Source organism: Salminus brasiliensis, chromosome 13 (assembly GCF_030463535.1).
Source record: "Salminus brasiliensis chromosome 13, fSalBra1.hap2, whole genome shotgun sequence".
Taxonomy (NCBI): domain Eukaryota; kingdom Metazoa; phylum Chordata; class Actinopteri; order Characiformes; family Bryconidae; genus Salminus; species Salminus brasiliensis.
In genome coordinates this window covers 771,329-794,390 of record NC_132890.1, presented here as the reverse complement: position 1 = coordinate 794,390, position 23,062 = coordinate 771,329, and the positions used below count along the sequence as shown (strand labels likewise).

Genomic DNA, 23,062 nt, shown 5'->3' with positions numbered 1-23,062 from the left:
AAGCTGATTGGTTGAGAAGCGCTCTAAGTGTGTTGTTATTTTACCATAACAGTTCTTTGAAGGGTTAGATCAAAGCACTAAAAGATTTTAAAAAAAAATTCACAATAAATAAATAAAAAACATAAGAGTGAGGGAGTGGAGTTCATTACTATAACAGACTAACAAGCTGCTGGTTAAGGAACTAAAATGTTGGCAAAAGGAAATGCCACATTAAAACATTATCATGGCTTAATTTACTTATTATTTATTTATTTTCTGGACTGTTGTATAAAAGCAATAGAGCACTCGAGGTCATGTGTTATGGTGAAATAACAGCATAGCTGTGATGAAATACGGTACTCGCCTTCGGCTAGTGTCCGCTTCATCACAGCCGTGCTGTTATTTCACCATAACACACTTCCTCTCATGTTCTAAGTCCTTTCACACAAACTCTGTACAACAGCAGCCCTCATTCTGCATTTATCCTAATTCAGTATTACCGAGTGATGGGGAAGGTTAGTAGTAGTAGGTTAGTAGAAGGTTAGGTTCCACAAGTTATGTGTTGTGATGTCTCAAGGGTAAAGACTTACATGGACATCTTTAATTGAAAACAAGAGCTCCAACAAGAGCTGATTAGTGAAGGTTGGTGACAAAGCAGGCTAATTGATTGGTGTCCAAATCAATGTCCACCAGCTACATTAAACCTCTTAACTGGACGACGTGATGAATAAAGTGTCTCCTATTCTTATTTGACCAGTTGCTTCATGTATTGAACATTGAATTAGATTGTTGTTTCTTCCTGTTGAAGTAACAAAAGTAGAAGTAGACCTTATTGGTTCTATTGGTTCTATTGTGGTTCAATCACTTCCACTTAAAAATAGGCATGTTACTACATTTTTCACTAGAGCTTTGTTTTCATCTCTTCATGTTTCATCTTTTGAAGTTTTCATCACAAGAATATTCATATAAACATTAATTCCATGGTGAATTTAGTTTTAAAGCCCAGGCAATTTGTTTACCCAACCAGCTGAGTATATCTGTGTGAGCTTCTGTTGCACATGCTGGTTAATGATGCTCATTTAGCGTTTGAAGCTTATTTGTGAAAATCATTAACTTCAATTATCTTTTTAAGCTCCTTAAGCTCCTCAGGATTTAGAAGAGCTCGAAATTTGATTATTAATTCTTGCTGGGTAAATATTGAAAGGCAAGTACTTCGCCCCAAAGGTGTCTGATATGACCGTTTAACAATTGGAATAGTTCTACAGAAGATTAAGAATGTTCTTTTCTTTTTTTTCTTTTTTAGAAACGTGTGTTTATTGACATGAAATTACATTTTACTTGCAAAGTCTGTAAATAAACCATCAGCAAATGGCAGCAACATGACAGAATTCACACATTATTTCATGACAAAACTGCTTCAGACTGTACCTCACCAAAACACACATTCATGCACTTTTGAGAAAAAAGAAAAAGAGGAATGATGTCAGTGGAAAATATGACCTCAAGATCTACAGATGGCACAATAACACACACTACAATATCCAGTCAGAAACAGGAACTAAGACTATGCTTTAAAAAAAGAGACGCTTAATCAAATAAAGCTTATAGACACCCATACGAATGCTCTTGGTGACCTAGAACACTTTTTTTGAGAGCACTAAATCCAGTGCAAAGGTGAGCCCGTGGTAGAGTCCCAGGTGAGCTGTTGAGCCGGTAGTTGAAAACGATGCAATAGCAGGTTGCATGAGCATCAAATTAGCTGTTTACTAGCCCTCACCCTCCCTGATTAGTGGTTGTTTGTGCAATGGGGAGGGGCCTATTACATTTGAGACTGGCTACTACACTGTAATCCAAACGTTTAGGTTCTAAAACTCGTCTAACTTTTTTAAACGTTGAGCAGGAGGACTGCTTAAGATTGGCAGCAACATCAAGTAAATTAAATGTAATTTTTATATATTTTTATATTTTTTATAAATTTTATATTTTTTTAACTGTTTTTTTCCTTTAACATCTGTGTTTACTTGATGTTGCGCTCAAAGTGCTCTCAAACAGGATAACAGCTCAACTCAACACACTTAAAAAGTGGTACTGAAACGTGTGTCTAGAACCTAAGCATTTATATTACCAGTGTAACACTGTTAACACTGAAAAAATAATAATAAAAACATTACTAAAGACACCCTTGTTCTCTTTTCATATCACCATATTTTGTGTAAAAATAACCATACAGTATGTGACCACTCAACATGCAGCTTTAAACAATCAGTGTTCCCATGCAAGGAAGGGCTTTCAGAGGCACAGGATGAACAGAGCGGTGTTCCGGGCCTTTTTCGTAGAAGTCTCCTCTGGAGGTTAGCAGCTCTGTGTCAGCTTGCCAGCTTTCAGGGTAAAGCTGCTGCCCAATCAAACGCTGAGACTGAGGCAGGATTTTCTCTATGGAGAGGGAGGAGTCCTAAGGGAGTTGCAGGACCCTGTCTGGCTTCCTCCAGTGGACCCCTGGTACTGCAGGATATGAGAGCAGAGCAGGAATCAATACTTAATCATTTAGATCCAAATGGGTTTACTGGGTCTATTCGATTCAATTCAACTAAAATAAGACTTTTACCAGGATGCTTTGTCACAATGCAGGATTAGAATTACAGAAAGTCCAGAACTCAATGGAAGCATAAACATGACCAAAGAGGCAACACTCTGGTATATTATATAGTACACTAGTATACTTATAGTACCTTATTAAGCCTTAAATAGCAAATAATAATAATAAACAGCTACATACCTAATGTATAATATATACTGTTTTGTAAAACATTATAAATGATGTAATAAATACAAATAAGATAGAAGGCTACTGTGTATAGCTGAAGCTAATGACGCTAATCATTGAACAGCAGGATACACTTTCTAACTGGTAATTCTCTCAGCTAACAGATGCCTATATTGGCTAACATCACACCGTAATGGGGGGTGACAGAGGGACATTCTTTCCACAAAGACAGAATGAGACCATTTAGGCACTCTAAGACTTATAGTCAACAATGGCTATGGTACCGCTAAGGTTGGGACCACTGCTCTGAGGAACCACTGAGTGTAAAATCAGACGTTGAATTTTGATTGAAACTGAAAACCACATTGATGTCAAAATGTTGGATTTTGGTTGGAATTTAAATTCACATATTTGTCAAAAAACAACATTGGACTGACATCATCAAGCTCCAAAATTAGACAGATGTTGAATTTTGGTTACTTAACACCATGACTTGTCTAACCACATTAGAAGTGGACCTTGCGTGGACCTTATCATTATGGAGTTCAGCAGGGTTTTGGTCATCATACCTCACAACTAAATGTTGGTATTTTATATTAATATCATGTTGAAATTTGATGTTTGGAAGATATTGGATTTTAGACGGAAACTTCAGCTGTCGTCACTATTGTACCTACAATCAACCAGCTATCATGGTCAGTTGAGTAGGCTCACGTTTAGCTTCTTCAAAGCTCCCCTTTCGACTGGCAGTGTTTTTCTAAGCTGTCGGTAAGAATGTGAGCCCCTGTGAACCATTAAGGGGTGCAACCTAAAGAAGCCGACCTCACTAATTATAAGGCATGTCCAGATATTTTTGGACATGTGGTTTATAAATGAATTGGGTGATGGAGTCTGAGGTTGAAGGTGGGCTCTTAGCTGAGAGGTCAAAACCGCTTCCGTGTTTAGAAAAGCCAAAGCAGTGCTTGAATCACACAATGCACTTTTCAGCCACCCCAGCCTGCAAAACCATCTGTTGTGAGAGAAACAATTTGTTCTTTCTCCCCGCAGTGCAACACGAGAGCCCAGAATAGATTTATTAATATATAATGCACCAGGCACGTCCGTTACTTCAACAAACAAGAAACAGAAATGTTCGCCTTCTCCGTGCTAAGGGTCAGCACGATCCCCCCAACCGCCTTGACCACTGTCTCTCTCTTCTCTTCTCTTCTTCTCTTTTTCACTACAGTGATTGTTTTCTTGTGAATCGAAAGCTGGTACCCCAGCAGATAGTGACTAAAAATGAATACATACAATTCAAACTGATGGCATTTGGAATATGAGTTTAGCGGGAGATGAATGAGGGCTGTGGAGGCATTATAACCTTGACTCAAATGGCATGGGAGGAAAACTGATAAATAATAAATGAGCTCTCTTACAGTTCAGACCATGATCTGGAAGCTTACGAGCAATGAGTATCCAAGACTGCACTGCTGTCTACTGTTCCCCTTTCCTTTTTATTGTATTGTCTGTCTCTTTCTTTACTCTATTTATGAGAATCTCTCTCTCCCTCCGTCTCTCTTTTATTTGCCCACAAGCTTTACACACTACTGCTTTATAATTATTAATATTAGCATTTTAAATAGAGACACACTCCCTCCAATGCTGCAAGCTGTTAAGTGCAGAGGTCAACTGCATGCTTTCACTTTTGTCTTTCTAATAAATGTCCTTCTACAGCCTCACAGGCAAATAGCCACAATTCAATTCTCTGAAACATCTTATAGTAATTGGAGAGACTGTATAACTGAAGTGGCACGATCTCACACTTTTCAATCATATAGCTGTGAACAAAATAAAAATACAGGCAGAAAAAAGAGGATATTTGTGGAAACACTTGCCCACAAACTGAGAGGTTACTGATTTATTTATCTGGCCTGGCAGGACAATATCTATTTAGATACAATGGACTAAATAAATACATAAATAAATTAATTAATTCATTACCAGCATTTTGTATTAGACTTTGGACTGTTTAATCTAAAATAACTGTTTAATCTATAATATGCTTAATCTATAATAGCTGAAGTCTTGAAGAACACAGGTCTGGGTGCTGTTCCTCTCTGATTTCTACAGATTTGTTTATTTCCTCCAGCAGCTCACCTGATTTACTCTAATGAAGGACCGATCAGATAATCTAGGCCTGACACTATCAGGTAAGTAACACCTACCAGCAGGAAGTGAAGAGATGAAGTGTTGCTATGCTATTGCTGCTCCTCCCTTTCAGTTTTGCATTGTGGGAAAATAGTGCCCATTGGAACCACATTAAAAAAATTACCTGTTCTAAGTATATATTGTGTGTATTTGAGTAAACTCAGCTTCGACACTTTTATTACACACTACATACTCACTAACTAGTTAGTATTCCTAATTAATTTGCAATTAGGACACACCCAAGGTGTTAGATGAGAATAGTCAAACTAACACACTCGCACACCAAATCAGAATGTATTGTATTTATTCTCACATTAGTTTTAACAAATAAAGTGTTGCTCTAATTCAAAAACCTCATAAAACAGCAACTTTATAGACTAAGGAAAAACCTTTCTAAACTTCAATGGAATTTAAAATTTTGGAGAATTTCTATTAGTACATTTATCATTAAATTCGAACACCATGTAAAAATGGATTAGATGCAGAAACTAACAGTAAGTTTATTTCAGTAATTTTAGAATAATTCCTGATTCAGACACAGTCTTACCTCGACAAGTGGGTGCCAGCGAGCAATGGGCTTACGAGGGTACGTGAGCATCTCATTCCAGTGGTCTCTGCCCAGACTCTCAGCATCGTTACCCACTCGACTCACACCTATAACCTCGTTGTGACCTACACTGTGAAAGGAGCCGCTCTTTACTGAACATGAACAAGTCTCTTTATCTGATATAAATGTAAAAAATACAGAAAACAACCTCTCTAATCTAAAAACATCTCAGACAGAATGCTATGGAATGTGATGTTGAGAAAGACAGGGGGAGTGTGGCTCACCGATCATAGTCCATCACAGCTATTAAAAGACTAATTTGATCAATATTCTCTGGTGGGACGTCAAATACTATAGCTTCATTATAAACAGGGTTCAGGGTGTTTCTTTTGGTGGATGTTTTCCTCTTTTTCAACCTTCGGCCTTCGCACATTAGAGAAACTTTTACATATGGGTCTGGAAAAAAGGAACCAGGAGAAATGTATTTTTATTTTCTTTACATTAGTCAAAGCAGTTTTGCGATTATAAAGAGAACGATTATAAAAAAAAAGTAATTTCCACAAAATGTATCTCATTAGTGTGCTCACCTGAAGCTCCAGTGATGTCCATGGCTTTCAGGTTGCGTGCTTTTACCACTGTAATGGTCAGTCGACCAGCAGTGGGTAGGTAACAGAGAGAAAACATCAAATCGCCCAGATCCACATTGTCCTGAGAAGAGAGATAGAAACATAAAGCGTATTTTGATGGACTCTTGTTGTTCTGGGGTTTTAATACAATTTCAGTTCCTTGCAGAAAGGAAGACAATCTATTCACATGCAGGAAACGTCAGCAACACCCTTCCAGACGTAAAGAGCAGAGAACAGATGATAAACTAAAGCCACTGACTCTGAGTATATTCCTACACCTCACTTCGCCTTGAGCATCACTTTCCATTTTTGTAATTAACAGACAAGTTAACACTTGCTCTCAAAATACCAAATGTGTGAATCCAGGCAAGGTAGTCTTCTTGCACCTATTCATCCGCTTTTCACAAGGAAAGCTTCGTCATTGAGTATTCAGTATGCAGAGTTTCTTCAGCCCTGAATGTCATTTGCCTACAAAACCTACTATATAAATGACAGCAGAGCAGATGAAGTCCAGCCATGGCAACAAGAAAGGGCGTCTGCTAGTTTATTATGAGCAGTGTGGAATAATCAGAACACATATGATTATTAAATACATGACTAGCAATTATTATTATTATTATTATTATTATTATAAAACTGCCATAGTGTTTGGGTATGGGTTATTTATTTTAACCCTCTCAGAGAAAGCTGAGCTGAGAGCTGGTGCCTGATTACGTATAGATTCATACCACAAACAATTTTTTTTTAAGGTCAAGCTGCAATTTTCCATGTTTTAAACCAACATAATCTCGCACAAAAACATTGATATAGGCTAACTGTTCCATTACAAAAATATGACAAATATTTCTCACCTATCCACTGGCAGCGCTGTTAAATGAAATGACATAATCTGTGTGTACTGCACTCAAAGAAGAAAAACATCACTGGGATGTTTTATATAATGTAATAATGTTGCTAAAAATCATCAAACAGTGTCATCAGAGGAGGCTGTGTAGACCATGATAGAGTAACTGGGATCAGGTGGATGAGAAGGTAATCTTATTCCTGTGTTTTTTGTCCTTAAACACAATCTACTTTGATAGGAAGGGGCCATTTGCCATTTTACTGACATACAAACTGATCAACCACAGGCCGATGTTTTAATGTGACACATAGACACAGGCAAGTAACAAACCAGGGCAAATTAGTATGAGCAGTCAAATATGCAAATATCTCACTTAAAAGAAATGAAATGCTTCAACAAAATGTCTTGAACAACTTTTTAAGATTGGTGTAGAAACTAATGTGAACTGAACTGACAGAACCCTGATAGTGACCCAGCTCATATTTCTTTGGATATCAGACACACCACCCTGAACACGTGGGCAGGTGATGGCCGTCCGATCACACTGTTGGGAAACTTTTTCTGGACTCATTTCAAGGACAAAAACAGACAGAGATTGAAGTTCAGAGAGTGTTTGCGTGCAGTCAGGCACTTCTTTCAGCCTTAGGGAACAAGATGATCCTCTTTGTATCTCTGGTTGCAAGTCTAAGCCAGACAGTCTTTTCTCTTCTGACATTTACCGATAATATCCTAATGCCTCCAGCCCTGGGGTGAAGACAGACCCAGGGAGGTAATGGCTGGAAAAATGGGGTGAGATTAGAAACCTACACCCCGCTGCTAGTTTGAGGGCACACTCAGCAGGAAATGACACTTCTTCCACCATTCGTGAGAAGAAAAAGGTCACTCTGGTGGTGCTCTAAGATGGGTACGGTACAGAAAGGAGTCTGTTTAAAACTTTAAAAAGTGCTAGACAACTGTGAAAGGGCAAGTGCTGCATGCTACTGGACTTTACTTGCTAATAGTTCTAGTTTAGAATCAGACTTTGATACACAAATAAAAGGCACATGGTGCAGAACTAGACTTGGAAAAGTGTATCTGATTATTCCTATTATTCTTCTTCTCATTGTTTTGTGGTGGCTTGCATTAAATCCTCACTGTCAGGCAGGACTGCTCCTATCCAGACCTCGGTGACAGCGTTCTGTAGCTTGAGGCTACAGGGGCCTCTCTAATGATGTTCTCCTAAGGATAGTGAGCTCTGGAAAATATCAATATTTTCTCTGCCTCAAACAATCTGCATGTAAAGGTGGATAAAAATAGATGTTTGGTTGTCTGGAAGCCCAGGCCCTCTGCAGCCCTGCAAGCTCTCGGCAGCATTATGCTTTGATTTGTTTTGAGATGCTGAAGGCGAGGGCACAGATTGGCATTTAAACTTCCATTTTAGAGGGAGGGAGGCATCTCAAACTGCCCTGAATTAAACACAAAAAGTCCAAGTTACAGAATAGTCCAGGCTTCTGCCATTGCACAAACAATGTGACTAGAATCAGCTACATTCAAGCCTAACCAGGTTTTACTTCTTAACTAGAATCTTTTGATTTTAGAGAGGTGAAATCTCCATTTTAATAAATAAAAGAAAAGAAAATATGCTTAGAATGCTGCTCATGTCAATATTCATCACCCCACACAGTGCACTGTATATGTGCTATAAAATGTGAAACATTCAGCCTACTTTTTTTTTTTCAATTAAAAATGTTGTTTTCATCTAATCCCTTGAACCCCTCAGCTTACTTGTGGAAAACGATTGTAAAATTATTTGTTATTTTTTGTTGTTGTTGTTTTTGGTTACCTGGTTTCTTTACAATGAAAAACAAAATGAATTGAAATTCTAATAATATGCTACAAGAACAATAATCCATTATATCAATTTAAATGGAAAGTTAAACTGCTGAACAGAAAAGTGTGTGTGCACTGTAGACAAAACATATTCTAGATAGTACTGAAAAGTGTTCTTTGAACCATTTTGATGCTACATAGAACCATTCGTAAAAATGTCTACATTACATTTCCATCTACATGAGGGTCTGCATCATAGGTCAGATCAATTTAAGTAGGCAAAGAACCGTTTAAGCGATTTCTTGAGTTGTCATTGTTCTACCAATAGTGGAATTTATTGGAGTGTGCTTACACTATAAAAACAGAACCACAGGCCCTTTAACTCTTCTTTTTTGTTAAAAAAGGTGAGAAATGAACAAAGTGTAAAAAAGTCATCTTTGTTTAACCGGTAACTGTTTTTAACTGTTTTTAACAAGATTGACACCAAGTCAAATCTAAACATGCCATTTGAAGCATAAGTCTTTGTCAAAGGAACATAGCTGGTACTCTGGAAGGCTGTGCTATTTTAATCAGGAGGATGGTCTCTATCTCTCTGAACGGCTTCAGAGGCAAAATTAAAATCCCACATTTAATTGCACATTTATCTTGATTCGCGCTATCGACTGATGCGGACAATGGATTTGTAAAGGTGTCATTAGGAGGGTTTGTTTGTGGTCGTCTGGCAGTTTGTCTGCACTCTTTAATTGAGTCACTTGATGAATAATGTATTCTGGGGGCTAATTAGATAAAGGTCATCAGCAGCAAATAAATCATGGACGCTAACTGCATAGATCATCATCATTGCAGCCTGAAGAGGCATCGATTGCTTACAGGTTTGGGTCAGCATTCAATTTTATTACATTCATGATTAAATTTGAACTTCCTCTGCCTTGAATGAAAGAGGCTGAAGCAGTGTTTTTATTTTCTGAGACAGAAGCTGTGTTTCCGCCCCCTATTTACAGTTCAGTGCTGGTGCTTGGGTCTGGAGCCATATGCCAGTTTGAGGCCTACTGAGAAACAGTATTTATTTAGAACCGTTTGAGCTCTTTGTTTGTTGCTTGTTATGGAAAATCATTTTGGATTCTTGTCACAGGGCTGTTATTTGTACCCAACTGCTTCTGTAAACATTACAGTAGAATGTAAACACTACTCTAACAATAGCCATGGATCAACAATGCACATCGGTTTGAGTGTGTGTGTTTATTCATGTGTGTGTGTGGTTTTCTTTGATGAAATTTAATTAATTTTTACTGGAAATGGAATTCCTTTGTGGACTGTTCACAAGGTGAAAGGTGAGCTCAAAGCGCTTCAGTTTAACTGATTTGTGCTTCCAAAAATCAATCACCAGTGGAAGCCAAAGAGAAGCCAGAAATTTTGGGCACCATGAAAGTATATTACACTGGGCCCCACACCTCTAAACTGTCTGATAAAATACTTCAAAATACATAATTTAGGGCCTCTGTTAGTCACATGCCCTTTGAATCATCTTAACCTTCCCCTCATATGGTGCCGCTGTCTCTCCATAGAACCCAGTTTGGATAGGAGCATTTGGGAAAAGCAATAATTCACCATTTTCACACCAGCAGTACACTCATCCTTCATCCTGCAGAACATCTCTCTACTACCAGACCTGTTCAACAGAGAAGATAGAGAACTCCTACTGGTGAGGGGAGAAAAAATGAGAGAGAGAGAGAGAGAGAGTGAGAGGGATAATAGGAATGGGTGGGAAACTGATGAGGTGATGTACATCAAAGCTCCAAGAATGAGAAGATAGGATGAAAAATGGAATGATTAATCTTTCCAAGAGAAGAAGAAATGGGAGTGGATGAGGAGGAGGAGGAGGAGGAGGAGGAAATAAATGAAGTAAAATAAAATATTTATCCTTGTGTTGTTGGGCTGTATCCATCTGCTGCTATAAAACAGAATGATGAATGTAATGCACAGCCAATCAAAAGGAAAGATTAGTGAGGTTCCATGAATAGGACCTGCTTCCTCTACTTTCAGCAGTATATATAGAGCACAGTCTAAGAGGTCTTTACCTCAATAGTGGAACCCTTTTGGTGCTATACCACAGAACCATTTTAAAAGTTTTTTTTAAACAATTATGTAACAATAATAGAAATGTTTAGGTGCTTAATAGAAGCAATTAAAAAATTTTAAAGACCCATATACAACATGTCCCTACTAAAAAAGTTGTTCTTGTAACTCGGGACAATATTGGAACACTTTTTTTGTGTTATATTTGTAAAAGGGTTTCTAGAACCCTTCAACCTGAAATTAAACCTTTTAAGCATCCACACAATGCTTTGGCGGTCCATTTTAGAATCTTTGTCAGTGACCAGGTGGCACTCGCACAGAAATTCAGGCTCAAATTCAGGCCCAAATGAAAGCACAAAGACCACCAATCAGCCAAAATCTGAAAACCATCTGCCAAATATTGCATAGGTTCCACTTCTGCCTTCAAAACAGCTCTGACCCATTGAAGCATTAGTTTTACCACCAAACACCCACCCAGGTATCCCAGTTTAGTCAAAAGATTTTATTTATTTATTTATTTTGCTGCTGACTGTCAATAAAATTGATTCTAGACCAGTCAAAACCACTGATGAAAATTTCCCTGACACTTTGAACCATACGCCATTGCAAAAGCAATTTCTGTGTTTTAAATCAATGGTTTAATAAATGATTCTTGAAGGAAATGTCCAGAGGAGAACATATCTGATCAATTGTATCTACAGCAGTGTTTAAAACCATTCCCTAATTCACTCATTCACTATTCCCTTCACCCAGATCACTATATAGACTGAATGTGAAAATAGATTGAAGAAATAAAAGAGATTTCAGATCTATTCTCTTTCATTGTTCTGCACAGTTCAATTTGACCCAGTCTAGCTTTTATTATTCAGCTGGGTGTGCAAGCCTTAGCTCAGTTTTAAAAGAAAGGGACTTTCAAAAGCCCACCATAACATGATAGGTGCCCACTGTCTTTATTTTACGTATGTGTGTATGGGTTATGTAGTGAATTATGTGGGGAAATCAAACCATAACAATAATAACAATTCTCATGATGCTGCAAAGTCATGTTTGGTCAAAGCTAAATATACTCTATATGGACAAAAGTATTGAGACACATTGTATCGTTTCTTCTGAAATCAAGGGTATTAAAAGAGTTTCTCTTGCTTTTGTTGTCTGCTACTGTCCAGGAAAGAAAGTTTTTTGATACATTTTGGATGAACATTGCTGTGAGGATTTGATTACATTCTGACAAGAACATTGGTGAGGTCAGGATTTTGGATACCCACCCTACACACACATGTTCAGGGAACAAAGATCAAAGATCCCTCAATGCAAATATACTATGTGAAATACCCCCCCCCCACACACACACACACACACACACATGTGCAATTAAGAGTCATTTGCAATTACCTGTAAATTATATTGTTATTGCTTTTTTCTTTTATTCTTATTTATATTGTGTATGTAGTGCAAATTATTTATCTACATTTTGAGAATTTACACATACACTAAGAATTTACATACACTGAGAATTTTCCCACTGCAGGACTAATAAAGGATTAGTCCTGCAGTCTTATCTTATCTACCTCATCCTTACCTCATCCCAAAACTACTGGATGGAACACCATCATTCTAAAAGTTCCACTGCTCCACAGCTCAATGCTGGATGCTTTGTACCCCTAGACCACGCCAGGGTTCATGTCTTTTTTTTTTTGTCCTATTCTTTTGGTAGGTAAAAAAAAAATAAAACTACTATATTTAAAGATAAAACTACTATATTTAAAGATAAAACTACTATGCTCAATTGTAGGGAAAAAAAATATTGTTTGTTCAGGAACATTCCAAACAATGGTAAGATCATAATTTTTGTAAATAAGAGTGTAAAGAACTTTTTAATGGGCCTCCATGGTATGTAAAGGTATTAATCTTTCCAAGAATCGAATCCAAGAAGCATTTAGGAACCTATACTTTTAAGAGTAAGAGGACACTAAATGTCTCTTATACAATGCATAAAAAAACAGACCAATAATCTTTTGATATCAGAAGTAGAGGACTACTCACCGAGGACACAAAGTGGATGTCCCTGCAAAGCTTGGTCTCCCGAGGAAAGTCTACCAGGTCCAGGAAGTTGTCCACCACCACTTGTCCAATGATGTCATGACGTGAAAAACGGTCAAAATCATAAACAGTGAAGTGGAGCTTTCGCGTGGGGAGTTCAGCGTACGCCACAGGGAAGAGGAAGACCTCATCAAACACAGGGTTCAGAGTCTTACGATGCACCTTGGTCTGGTGCTTGGTCTTGCGGTCAGGCAGGAGATAGATTTTAACATATGGATCTGAGGTGCCGGAAAAGTCCTTGGCTGGAAGATCTTGGGCTCTATGGATCTTGACAATAAGCTGCTCCAGATCGCAGTCATATTTGAGGATAAAATGGAGACGACCACACGTACCACCTCGACCACTTCGGTTCTCCTCACCGTCCAGAGAGCGCTGCTTGTACAACTCTGGTTTTAGCCTGCCAAGACTCATTCCTGTCAGAGAGTCTTGCCTCTGGAACTGAGCTACCATAAAGTCAGGATTGGACTGGTTCATGTGACGCCGGATAGAGCTTTGCCTGTGAACAGAGCAACACAAAGGAGAAGACTTGACCTTCAAGAAGACAATCAGTAAGAGGACTGTAAAAAAGCTTGGCAGCATGTAATGACAGTTCTTTTTTGATATGTTTGAGTGTAGTTCATATAACATGAAAATGTAATCATCTGCCAGCTATCCGTCACTTTATGAATAAGTCTAGGCACTTTTCCAGGGACAAACATCCCATTAAATAGACTGGCAGGGAGCTTGGCTGCATGCAGAAAATAGCAGTCAACAGATCTTTCTTCAGCAGTAAAAAGCTGAAAATATGATAATAAAAAGTGCAGGTTTGCAACAACATTAGCAAGGTACAGTAGGTTTTATATGATGATTATCAAACAAAAGTGAAATATCCAATATCAGTGCAATATTTATGTTGCTTTATTGATCTTTTTGGTGTTGTTTTATTATTTATTGCATTATTCTTTCTTTATATTCTTATGCTATGCACTCATTATGTGCACATTGTTGTATCTTCACTTTTTGTTGCTTTAGTTACTTTGTCATAATGTCTTTTTATGAGTTTGGTTTTTTCCTTCTCTTGTAAAGTGGGTAAAGGTCTCTTGTAAAGGTTTTTGAGTGACCGTGATGATACACCCTGCAACACAAATGATAATGTTGCCTCAAACTGATCTGATTCCAATGTGCCATTTGGTTGAACACTGGCGAAACAAGCGAACTAAAATTAACAAAATAACATTTATTGTATGTGCATTATATTAAACTGAATTAACTGAACTTTTTTTTGTGAATAAGGATTTCATTTTGCATTAATATTTTTATATATATATATATGTATTTTTTAATTCTCCAAAATCCTGTTTGCCATCCTACCTCTTTATAATTCCCATTCTATTTGTTTTTTTTTTTATATCAATAGAAATGCTCAAGAAAATTACCAAATTCCGAAACAACATCCTCTCATCTGTCAATCAAAAACACAACCCTACGCCTGTCTGAGCTCTATATTCACTGAAGCTTCACTGCCGACTGCCCTATAGCACCTAACCTCACTGACCGGACACAGGTGGAGGACGTCTCAGAGGTTTGCCTCTGAATGCGGCTGTTGCCATAGACACCGTTCTCCCGGGCCTTGGATTCCACCTCGAGGGGAATGTCAGGTGAAGTGTGGCTGATCTTCAGGGCTGCCTCAGGCACCGGGACAGGCGGAGGAGATGCAGGCGCTGGAGGAGAGACTGGCGTGGGGGGTACCGTCATCTCCTTAACCACCGAGCCTCGTGGATGGTTCCGGCGGTCGAGGGTGGCATCCACTTCTGTGTAAATAGGCTGCGGCTGAAGGGGCGGAGGAGGCGGGAGAGGGTGAGGGTCCGGCTGGCTCTCTTTGGTGCCAGGAGAGAGACCTCGCTCGCGCCATGGAATCCAGCAGAGTTTCCAGGAGACAAAGAGAGAGACGCCGAACAAGGCCAGGCCACAGGCGGTCACCACCAATGACAGCAGACTCACGGAAACATCTGCAACATAAAGCGTAAAGGGGGATCATTTAACCAAATAACTTATTATTTCACTCTCATAGCTCACTGAAACAAACTGATCTTAACATTGTTTTCATTGTACACTACATGGACAAATGTATTGGGACACGTGCTCATTTATAATTGAAATCAAGGGTATTAAAATATATGTTGAAGGAGCATTGCTGCAAGGATTTGATTGCATTCACAAATGCATTTGTGAGGTCAGGATGTTGGATGAGCATCACCCCACCTCATCCCACCTCAACTCCCTAACTCAACCCAAAAGTACCGGATGGAGCTCCTCCACAATCATTCCAGAGAACACAGTTCCTCCACTGCTCCACAGCTCCTCAATGCTGGGGGGCTTTATACCCCTCTAACCCATGCCTGGCATTAGGCAGCATGGAGCCAATAGGTTCATGTTGATCTGCTCCAGAGAGTCCTATTCTATTGGCATTATTTCTTCTTTACAGGGACTAGACAAGCTGTGTGTGCATTTGCACATGTGTGTCAGCAATGGGTGCGACTTAAAGTACCTGAATGCATTTCTTAGAAGGAGTGTCAACATTTGGACATATAGTGCACATTCAGTAATTTCTTGCCATTGGAACAGATGGCCGTGAATAAAAAGTGCAGACTTAAGCCTAGCGATGCGGAATATAAATTGAATGCAAATGCAATTAATTGATTCATGTGATAATGTAATTGCAATTAAGCAATACTGCAAAACACCAATGATAACTCCAGATGTAGCCAGAGAAAATAATTCACAATCCTTGATTACCAGTCGAGAAAAGTTCAGCTCCAGGACAATGCTGCAGAGAAAGTTCACATTCATTTTCATAATTAAAGGCTAATATCTGATTAAACATGAGAAATACCCTCTATTATATACTGATTAGTCATGGCATTTCTGCCAGCTTCACACCGAGATTCATCTCTATAGCTCTAAAGCTCTGAAGCTCTGCAAAGGTGAACCAAAGGCAAAAGGCAAAAGCTTTCTTTCTCCTCAGCCTCTTTCAGAAAGCTGGATCCTATTAGTATGAGTACATCATCGCTCCCGAGTTCGCCTGGTGGGTGCCTACAGGGCTTTTTTCAGTCGGTGCTGTTTGAAAGCATGGGTCTGTCACTACACTGATGTGTCTTAACCAACAGTGGCTCTAATGAAATCTCTGTGCCTTAATTGCAAGCAGGAACTTTAGTTAATTAGGTCCGAGTCACACAACACAACCCTCTCTTCCTTAACTTTAAAGACATAGTCGCATGCTTAATTAAGATTAGCAAAATTGGTTTAATTGTGTGGCTTATCAGACCTGGGATCATAATGCTGCGGCTTGTTGTGCTCTTTGCAGGACAAAATCCTTTAAAATTGTTCAAAGGCATTTGCTGGAAATTAAAGGAAGAAGCTCAAGCTCATAGATCCTAAATTGGTTATTACATTAGTTTGCAAGAAGCTAATGTACAATTAGGAACTTATCAACTCCAATGATTCTGATCTGATATATGTGTTTCCTTCTGCTTGATGTTTGTATCCTTATATACAGTTGTCAAAGGACAGCATTCAGCTTTCTGTGCTTTGCTTTGTAGCACCAAGTCAAAGGTTGTTAGAGGCTTTTACATCCAAAAAACTACGTCTCAAAGCATGTGTATGAATAATTGAGCCCTTTCACACACACCCAGTCCCACAGTCACGGAGGGAGTGCTGAGGAGACGCGAGAAGTCACGACAAGCACTGTGAATAATCTCTCTCCGTCACCTCCAACATGCCTTGTAAAAGCTACTCCAAATCTTGGGCAGATACACCAACAAAACGAGATGGATTTAGAAGCTTTTAAAGCCTTAAAATGCCCCAACATACAGCTACGTGCTCTCATAGCTGAAAGAAGAGGTGGAGCAGAATGCAATATGAGCAGTAGGCCAAGATCCACATAACAGGAACAACATAATAACAAGAAATAATGGCAGACTCTCAAATTATATCAAATTCTGAATATCAGATTTTATTGCTGAAGCTTGGTTTCTGCTGACTGGCCTTAAAACAGTTCCTGCAACTCATCCCACATCCTTCAATACCATGGCTGGAGGTTTCTGAAGACAGAGCTACTTTACAAACATCTAAACTTTAATGCAGAGCAAAAACCAGTGGAATTTTCTTTCTGTTACCCACTAAACCAGCAGGTTGGCCATTTCACCACACAGCATGTGGTCTAAGATGCTCTGTTAGAGCCCACAGCCTCACATCTCAGCACTATGGAAATAAGCACCCTGGGGCTTCATTAACCAAGGAAGTGAGTGTGTGTGACTACATTCATTACACTATACATATACACAGATCAGACATAACATTAATACCGCCTGCCTAATACTGTGTAGATCCCCTACGCTGCAAGGCATGGACTTCACAAGACCTCTGAAGGTGTCCTGTGGTATCTGGCACCAAGACTAAGATTAGCGGCAGTTACTTTAGGTCCTCCAGGAGCTGGAGATAATCTTTTCTGGACCACATTTAGTAGGTACTGACCTCTGCCTGAACTGACTGACCAACTGATTCACTTGTTGTCTAATATGTACATCCCACCTCTTCACAGGTGCTATTGAAACCAGATAATCAGTGATATTCACTTCTCCCCGTAGTGGCTTTAATGTTATGGCTGATTCAATTTAAAAAATCATCCACCATAAAGTGAAGTAATGTGTTTAAAGATAATGAGCATTTGTGTAGAAGCCAGTGCCTCAGGTTCAGACATGGAGGTACATACACTGAGCATGCTGATTGGTCATTTCATCAGAAACATCTACAATACAGGTGTGCAATGTAGGATTGCAGTTTACTGATTGGATCCCATATGTCAATACACAATTTATCAGTCAGGTTCTACCATCTAGATACTCAACACGCCACTACCATTTCAGTGTCACTTCACTGCTGAGACACCAACAAAATTTCTACTCAACAGTGGTCCTATGGTGGTCCCTTTTCAATTATGGATAGAATAAAGGAGAACAAGTGTGTATCAAAAGATGGGTTATGGTAATTAATTGTTATCCTACGAAGAGCACCTGTATATGGGAGGTATGTTAAGTAAAATAGACAACGTAGTAAAGCTACATCACTCTTAAAAATGAAGGTGCTGCTACAGATTCTTTAGGCAATACTATAAAAAATGTAATACATGAGGAATCATTTTTGTAAAATAATAGGTATTGGTATCTGAATTGGTTTAAAATGTACATGAACTTGTTTCAATCTATAAAAAGGTTCTTTACACAGTTTTTTTTAGTAAATGGAATCAGAAATACTCTGCTCAAAATTGGGAGTGAGGAATGAAAGTAGAATCTTGGTCCCACTTTTTATGATACAGGTATGTACAGGTGTTCTGGTGGACCTCTAGGAAACTGCTTCTCAACCCTGGTCCTGGAGGCACCCTGCACTTTTTATGTTTCCCCTGCCCCCAAAACACCTGATTCTCGTAATCAGCTGATTAAGAAGCCCTTGCAGAGTTTCAGGGGGTGTGTTAAAGCAGGGAATCCACTAATATGTGCAGAACGGGGTGCCTCCAGGACCAGGGCTGAGAAACACTGCTCTGGTTTAAGAGTCGGATGCATCACAGTTCTTTTACAATTCAGTTGCATTAAACAGACATTAAATCATCTACAAAACATGGTCATCTACAAAGCGTCTATGCGGGACCACTTAATAAACTGGCATAAACTCACAGTTTCCCTATTAAACTTTTATTCATTTCAACACAATGAGCAGCGATTGTCAGGTTATCATTTTATTCTGAACATCCGCAGATTAAAACAATAATGAATAGCAATAAATCACCTAGATTATTTTAAATGTATCACATCTTTTTAGCGATGGATAAATCAGAGTCCATCCGCTTAGCACAACCCCACCGTCCAAAAGAGCACTCAAGGCTTCGTTCTGTCCCTCACTTAACACTTCTGCCACTAATATTCACATGTTTCTGACCTCTCTAATGAGGTGGGTCAGCTGTTTTAAATTAGAACAGGAATTAAACTCTGCAAAGTGACAGCATCTCTCCAGCACAGCCATGATCTAAACACTTAACTGAAGCTAGGAACCTTTGTTCCGCCCTCTTTTCATGAGAGGAGAAGTTTTAGTTCACAGTTCTTTTTCTGCTTGTTCTTACGTTAGAATGATCTAATCAAAGCCGTAGCAGCAGAAGAGCAGAAGGTCAAGAGCATTAACTAGAGGATTACACTGCGCTGCATTTTGTGGTGATTTTGTTGGTGAGCAATGGAAGTTGTGAAGCAGCTACAGCATGAATGAAAGGTTGAATTCTTAAGCACTGCTCTGTTTCAGTGTTATCTGAAAATGCAGAAATCCCTTAGATATTCCTACTAATTCTGCGTGTAAATGAATGTATGCTACACATTGTGTGATTCTAAATTCTTCAATTCTAAATTGAATTAAATTTTTAAAAATTCAGTAAGACTATCCTCGTGAAGAGCTTATGGATGGGTAAACTGTTTTTTATAATTGTTATGGTTTACTTCATTAGTAAATCATTAGTAAATTAGTTCTGACCGGTCCCGTTCCAAACATTACCCCTCCATTCTGTTAAAGTTCAGACACTGCTGGATCCTGATCTTACTGTGGGTTCTCCATCAGTCAGTGTTCTAGCTGTCGGCTTCAGCAGAGATCTGTTAATTCCTGACTGCAGTAGTTTTAATTACTTTTAGGCCAGAATATTTATGCAACTATTAATTACCCAGTATTTACTCTCTACAGTAATTTTAGTAATAATTATGGTTTGATTTGAAAGTTTAAACTGTGGTGCAGAGACAATTGGCTACATACTTATTATGCTTATGTTATCTATTTCAGCTCCAATTATTATTTGGAACAGTAACTAGTGAAGAACTGATAGTGTTAATGCTTAATTACACACTAGGACGTTAAATGTGTAGGTACTTTAATAACTGAAGACTGTTTACTGATTAATTACACCTGAAACAAAGTAGAAAGTTACAGTAATTAATGAAGATCTATGATGGTAACAGTTAGTTTCTTAATGCTCAGTTTAAAAATCTGTGTGTTTTATTACTACCTCCACTACGTGACTGACAAAGTCATTGTCCACATCTGGAAATTCCATCTATGATGTTTCAGTAATGTATAAAACCTATGTTCCTGTGAACTCCAGACAGCGCAGTGTCCGTTTCCATGGCAGTGACATAAACGTGCTAATTAAAGCAGAGCCGGCGGAAAATTACTGTTTTGTTCTTTGTCCTGCTTTTATTGCACTGATTATTTAATTGTAGGGAGGCGGCCATAGTGTTCTATACTGGGTTCTCCAGCAGTGTGGGGTACTGCTCTCTATCTCTCTGTAAAGAGGAAAAGGAAAAAGGAAAGGAAAAAAAGGAAAAGCCGACATTGAAGAGAGAGAGAGAGAGAGAGAGAGAGAGAGAGAGAGAGAGAGAGAGAGAGACAGGTGGGTTTATATTGATTTGGCTCTCTGTCTGTCTTTTTTTCCCTCATACCTAATCAAATCAGAGTGTATTAGTCACATATATAGTTATATATGGTACAACTAGCAGATGCTTTGACGACTGTCTGGTCATATGAAAAAAAAATAGGATAGGAGGCCGAAAAAAAAACAGAAGTGTGTACAGATAAGAAATAAAACATATATAGAAATAAAAATGCACAAACATGTAAAATAAAAATACAGATTAAGAAGTAAAATGTGCAGTTATTAGTGTGCTGCTTTGGAGAAGGAAGATGATATAGGAAATTGAGCTGGAGTTTATAATATGCAGTTTGTGTAAATGTGTGTTTGCAGTACAACACTGTGTAATGAGCAGGAGGTAGGAGGTTAATGATTATGTAATATAAATATTTATCTATTTATTTATATAATATTAATGAATGTCAAATGTTTTCTGCGGTATCTATCTCTCTCTCTCTCTCTCTCTCTCTCTATATATATATATATATATATTTATATACATCATGAAATCATCATTGTTCTACCTCATTACAAATTGGTTTAGTTAAATTAGCTAAACTGCAAACAGACGTTTTAGCAGTTTGCAATAAACCAATCAAACAAGACCAATTAAAATAGCTTAACACAACTAATAGAACAAGTAATTTCTCTAAATTCAACACAAAATTATATTTTAATGAAGACCCCTTCATGACAAGCATCTTTAGTACTTAGAAGAGCAGCCTTCTGCTGTCATGGCCTGCTGCAAAAGTGATGCATAGCTAGACACCAGCTTCTGACAGCGTTCCTGAGGAATCTTAGCCCATTCCTCATGGGTAGTGTCCTCCAGTTCACTGATATTCTTGAGTTTGCTGCTGCAACTGCCTTCTCCAAAGATTTTCTTTGGAATTCAAGTCAGGCAACTGTGACAGCCACTCCAGAACCTTCCAGAACTTATTTCGGAACCAAGCCTTGGTGGACTTGGTGGAGGTATGCTTGTGATCCATGTTTCTGTTAGAAGATCCTATTATGCACAACAGAAGACAGGCTCTCCGAAGATTTCCTGATACTTGATTGAATCCACCTTGCCCTCCGCACATGGGTTTCAACCACCACCATGCTTCACAGTAGGAAGGATGTTCTTACATACCTCTGATCCTAATGGCTGAAAGGGCTCCAGTTCCTTAAAGCCGAGTTGAGAGAGTTACACTATGCAATTTTGATCCCAAATTGAACCCCAACACTCAGTCTGCCTGAGTCTCTGCTGGTTGGTTGTAGTCTGCAGATTTTTTGTCAGTTGGAGTCAACAGTTAGAGAGTAGTGTATGAGGGGCACAGGCTCCTTTTTGGCCTGCTAATCATGTTTCAGACCAGTTGGAGTATATCACACATGTGCCGACTTATAATTTAGTAGCGTATTCTGGCCAGTGACTCTGAATAGACAGTGAAAGCTGAGCATTAAAAGTGCAGCCTTATGCAGTTATTGGGCAGTTTCCTATTTTAATTTTACGTCCCACCTTTATTGATGCCGATACAGCAGCACCATTTAAAGTGGAACAGAATTTCGTATAGGAAGCCAACATATGTAGGGTAGCCTCCAAAATGTGCTGTGCTACTCACCTCCAACGCAGTCTGCACAGACCCTTCTGACCCTGCCTTTCCACCCACAACCTCACCAAATAGCATTTTCCACATTCCTTTTATTTTGGGTCAGCGGTGCAAATAGTGGCGCAAATCTGCATCTCTTAGGCAATGTGAGGTATGCATGTTTTGGGCCAGGTTCAGCAACAGGTTTTAGTCGTGTAGTGAATGATTTTGAGTTTTTAAGCTCACAACGGGCATTTTTTTGCATCAAAATCAGTAAAACTCAGTGTGTCGGTGTGCGACACCCAATACTCATTATCTTTAAAAGTCATTAGCGTAGCCAAGGCTTTAGAGCAATTTTCCTGCTGCAAATCCCCAACAGTGTAAAGCATCAATTGGCAGAAATATGTGCCGTACGTTTTATAGTGATGTTATAATTTAAACCGAACTACAAAGTGAGTGGAAAACATTTGTGTCAAATTACTGCTGAGACTTTTAGTGCGGAGAGGAGCTGCTGTCACGCCGTCGGTGCATTGCACAGACCAAGTGGTATCTCCTTAAATGCATGCCAAATTACTACTGCCACTCAACAAAAACTCCATCTGTGAGTCACACTGATCGTAGCAATGGCAGTATATTACTATTCTCCACCTCTCTCCGCTTTGATGATGTGGAATCCAGTCTAAAAAAGATGACACGCCTCAGCTGCGAGTCTTTATTAAAGCAAGGCTCTGGGACTTCTCCAGAAAATAGTCCATTGTGTTTCATTGAACTGATGCTGCCAGCCATGAGCAGCTGTCAATACGACCTGAGTGTGTGTGTGTATGTGTGAGTGACGGAGAGAGAGGGTGAGTGAGAGAGTGAGAGAGCGTGCACATGCATTGCAAAGATGGTAATCAGCCATATGAGGCACCATGGAAATAAACAGAATTGATTGTTCATTTGATTGAGAACATACACTACATGTCCAAATGTTTGTGGACACACATTCACAGCATGTCTAGTCAATAGAATAGGACTTTTGTGGAGCGGATCAACACAAGCCTATTGGCACCATGTTGCCTAATACCAGGCGTGGGCTAGAGGGGTATAAA

General features: G+C 38.9%; 1 protein-coding gene across 2 annotated transcripts in view; it reads right to left on the bottom strand.

The window, feature by feature from the left end:
* Nucleotides 1–1,256: 1,256 nt before the first annotated feature.
* The window catches only part of syt9a (synaptotagmin IXa), a 24,797-nt gene continuing 2,991 nt past the window's right edge, over nt 1,257–23,062 (bottom strand). Inside the window, exons 2-7 of one of the 2 annotated variants that reach the window (XM_072695368.1) lie at nt 14,467–14,920; nt 12,876–13,428; nt 6,065–6,185; nt 5,762–5,933; nt 5,478–5,607; nt 1,257–2,481 (exon numbers count right to left, since the gene is read on the bottom strand). In XM_072695368.1, coding sequence (XP_072551469.1) covers nt 2,413–2,481; nt 5,478–5,607; nt 5,762–5,933; nt 6,065–6,185; nt 12,876–13,428; nt 14,467–14,920 — 1,499 coding nt within the window. In that variant the 3' untranslated portion in view covers nt 1,257–2,412. Of the gene's footprint in view, nt 2,482–5,477; nt 5,608–5,761; nt 5,934–6,064; nt 6,186–12,875; nt 13,429–14,466; nt 14,921–23,062 lie in introns of those variants that run through there. The other variant, XM_072695369.1, reaches the window with a different exon arrangement.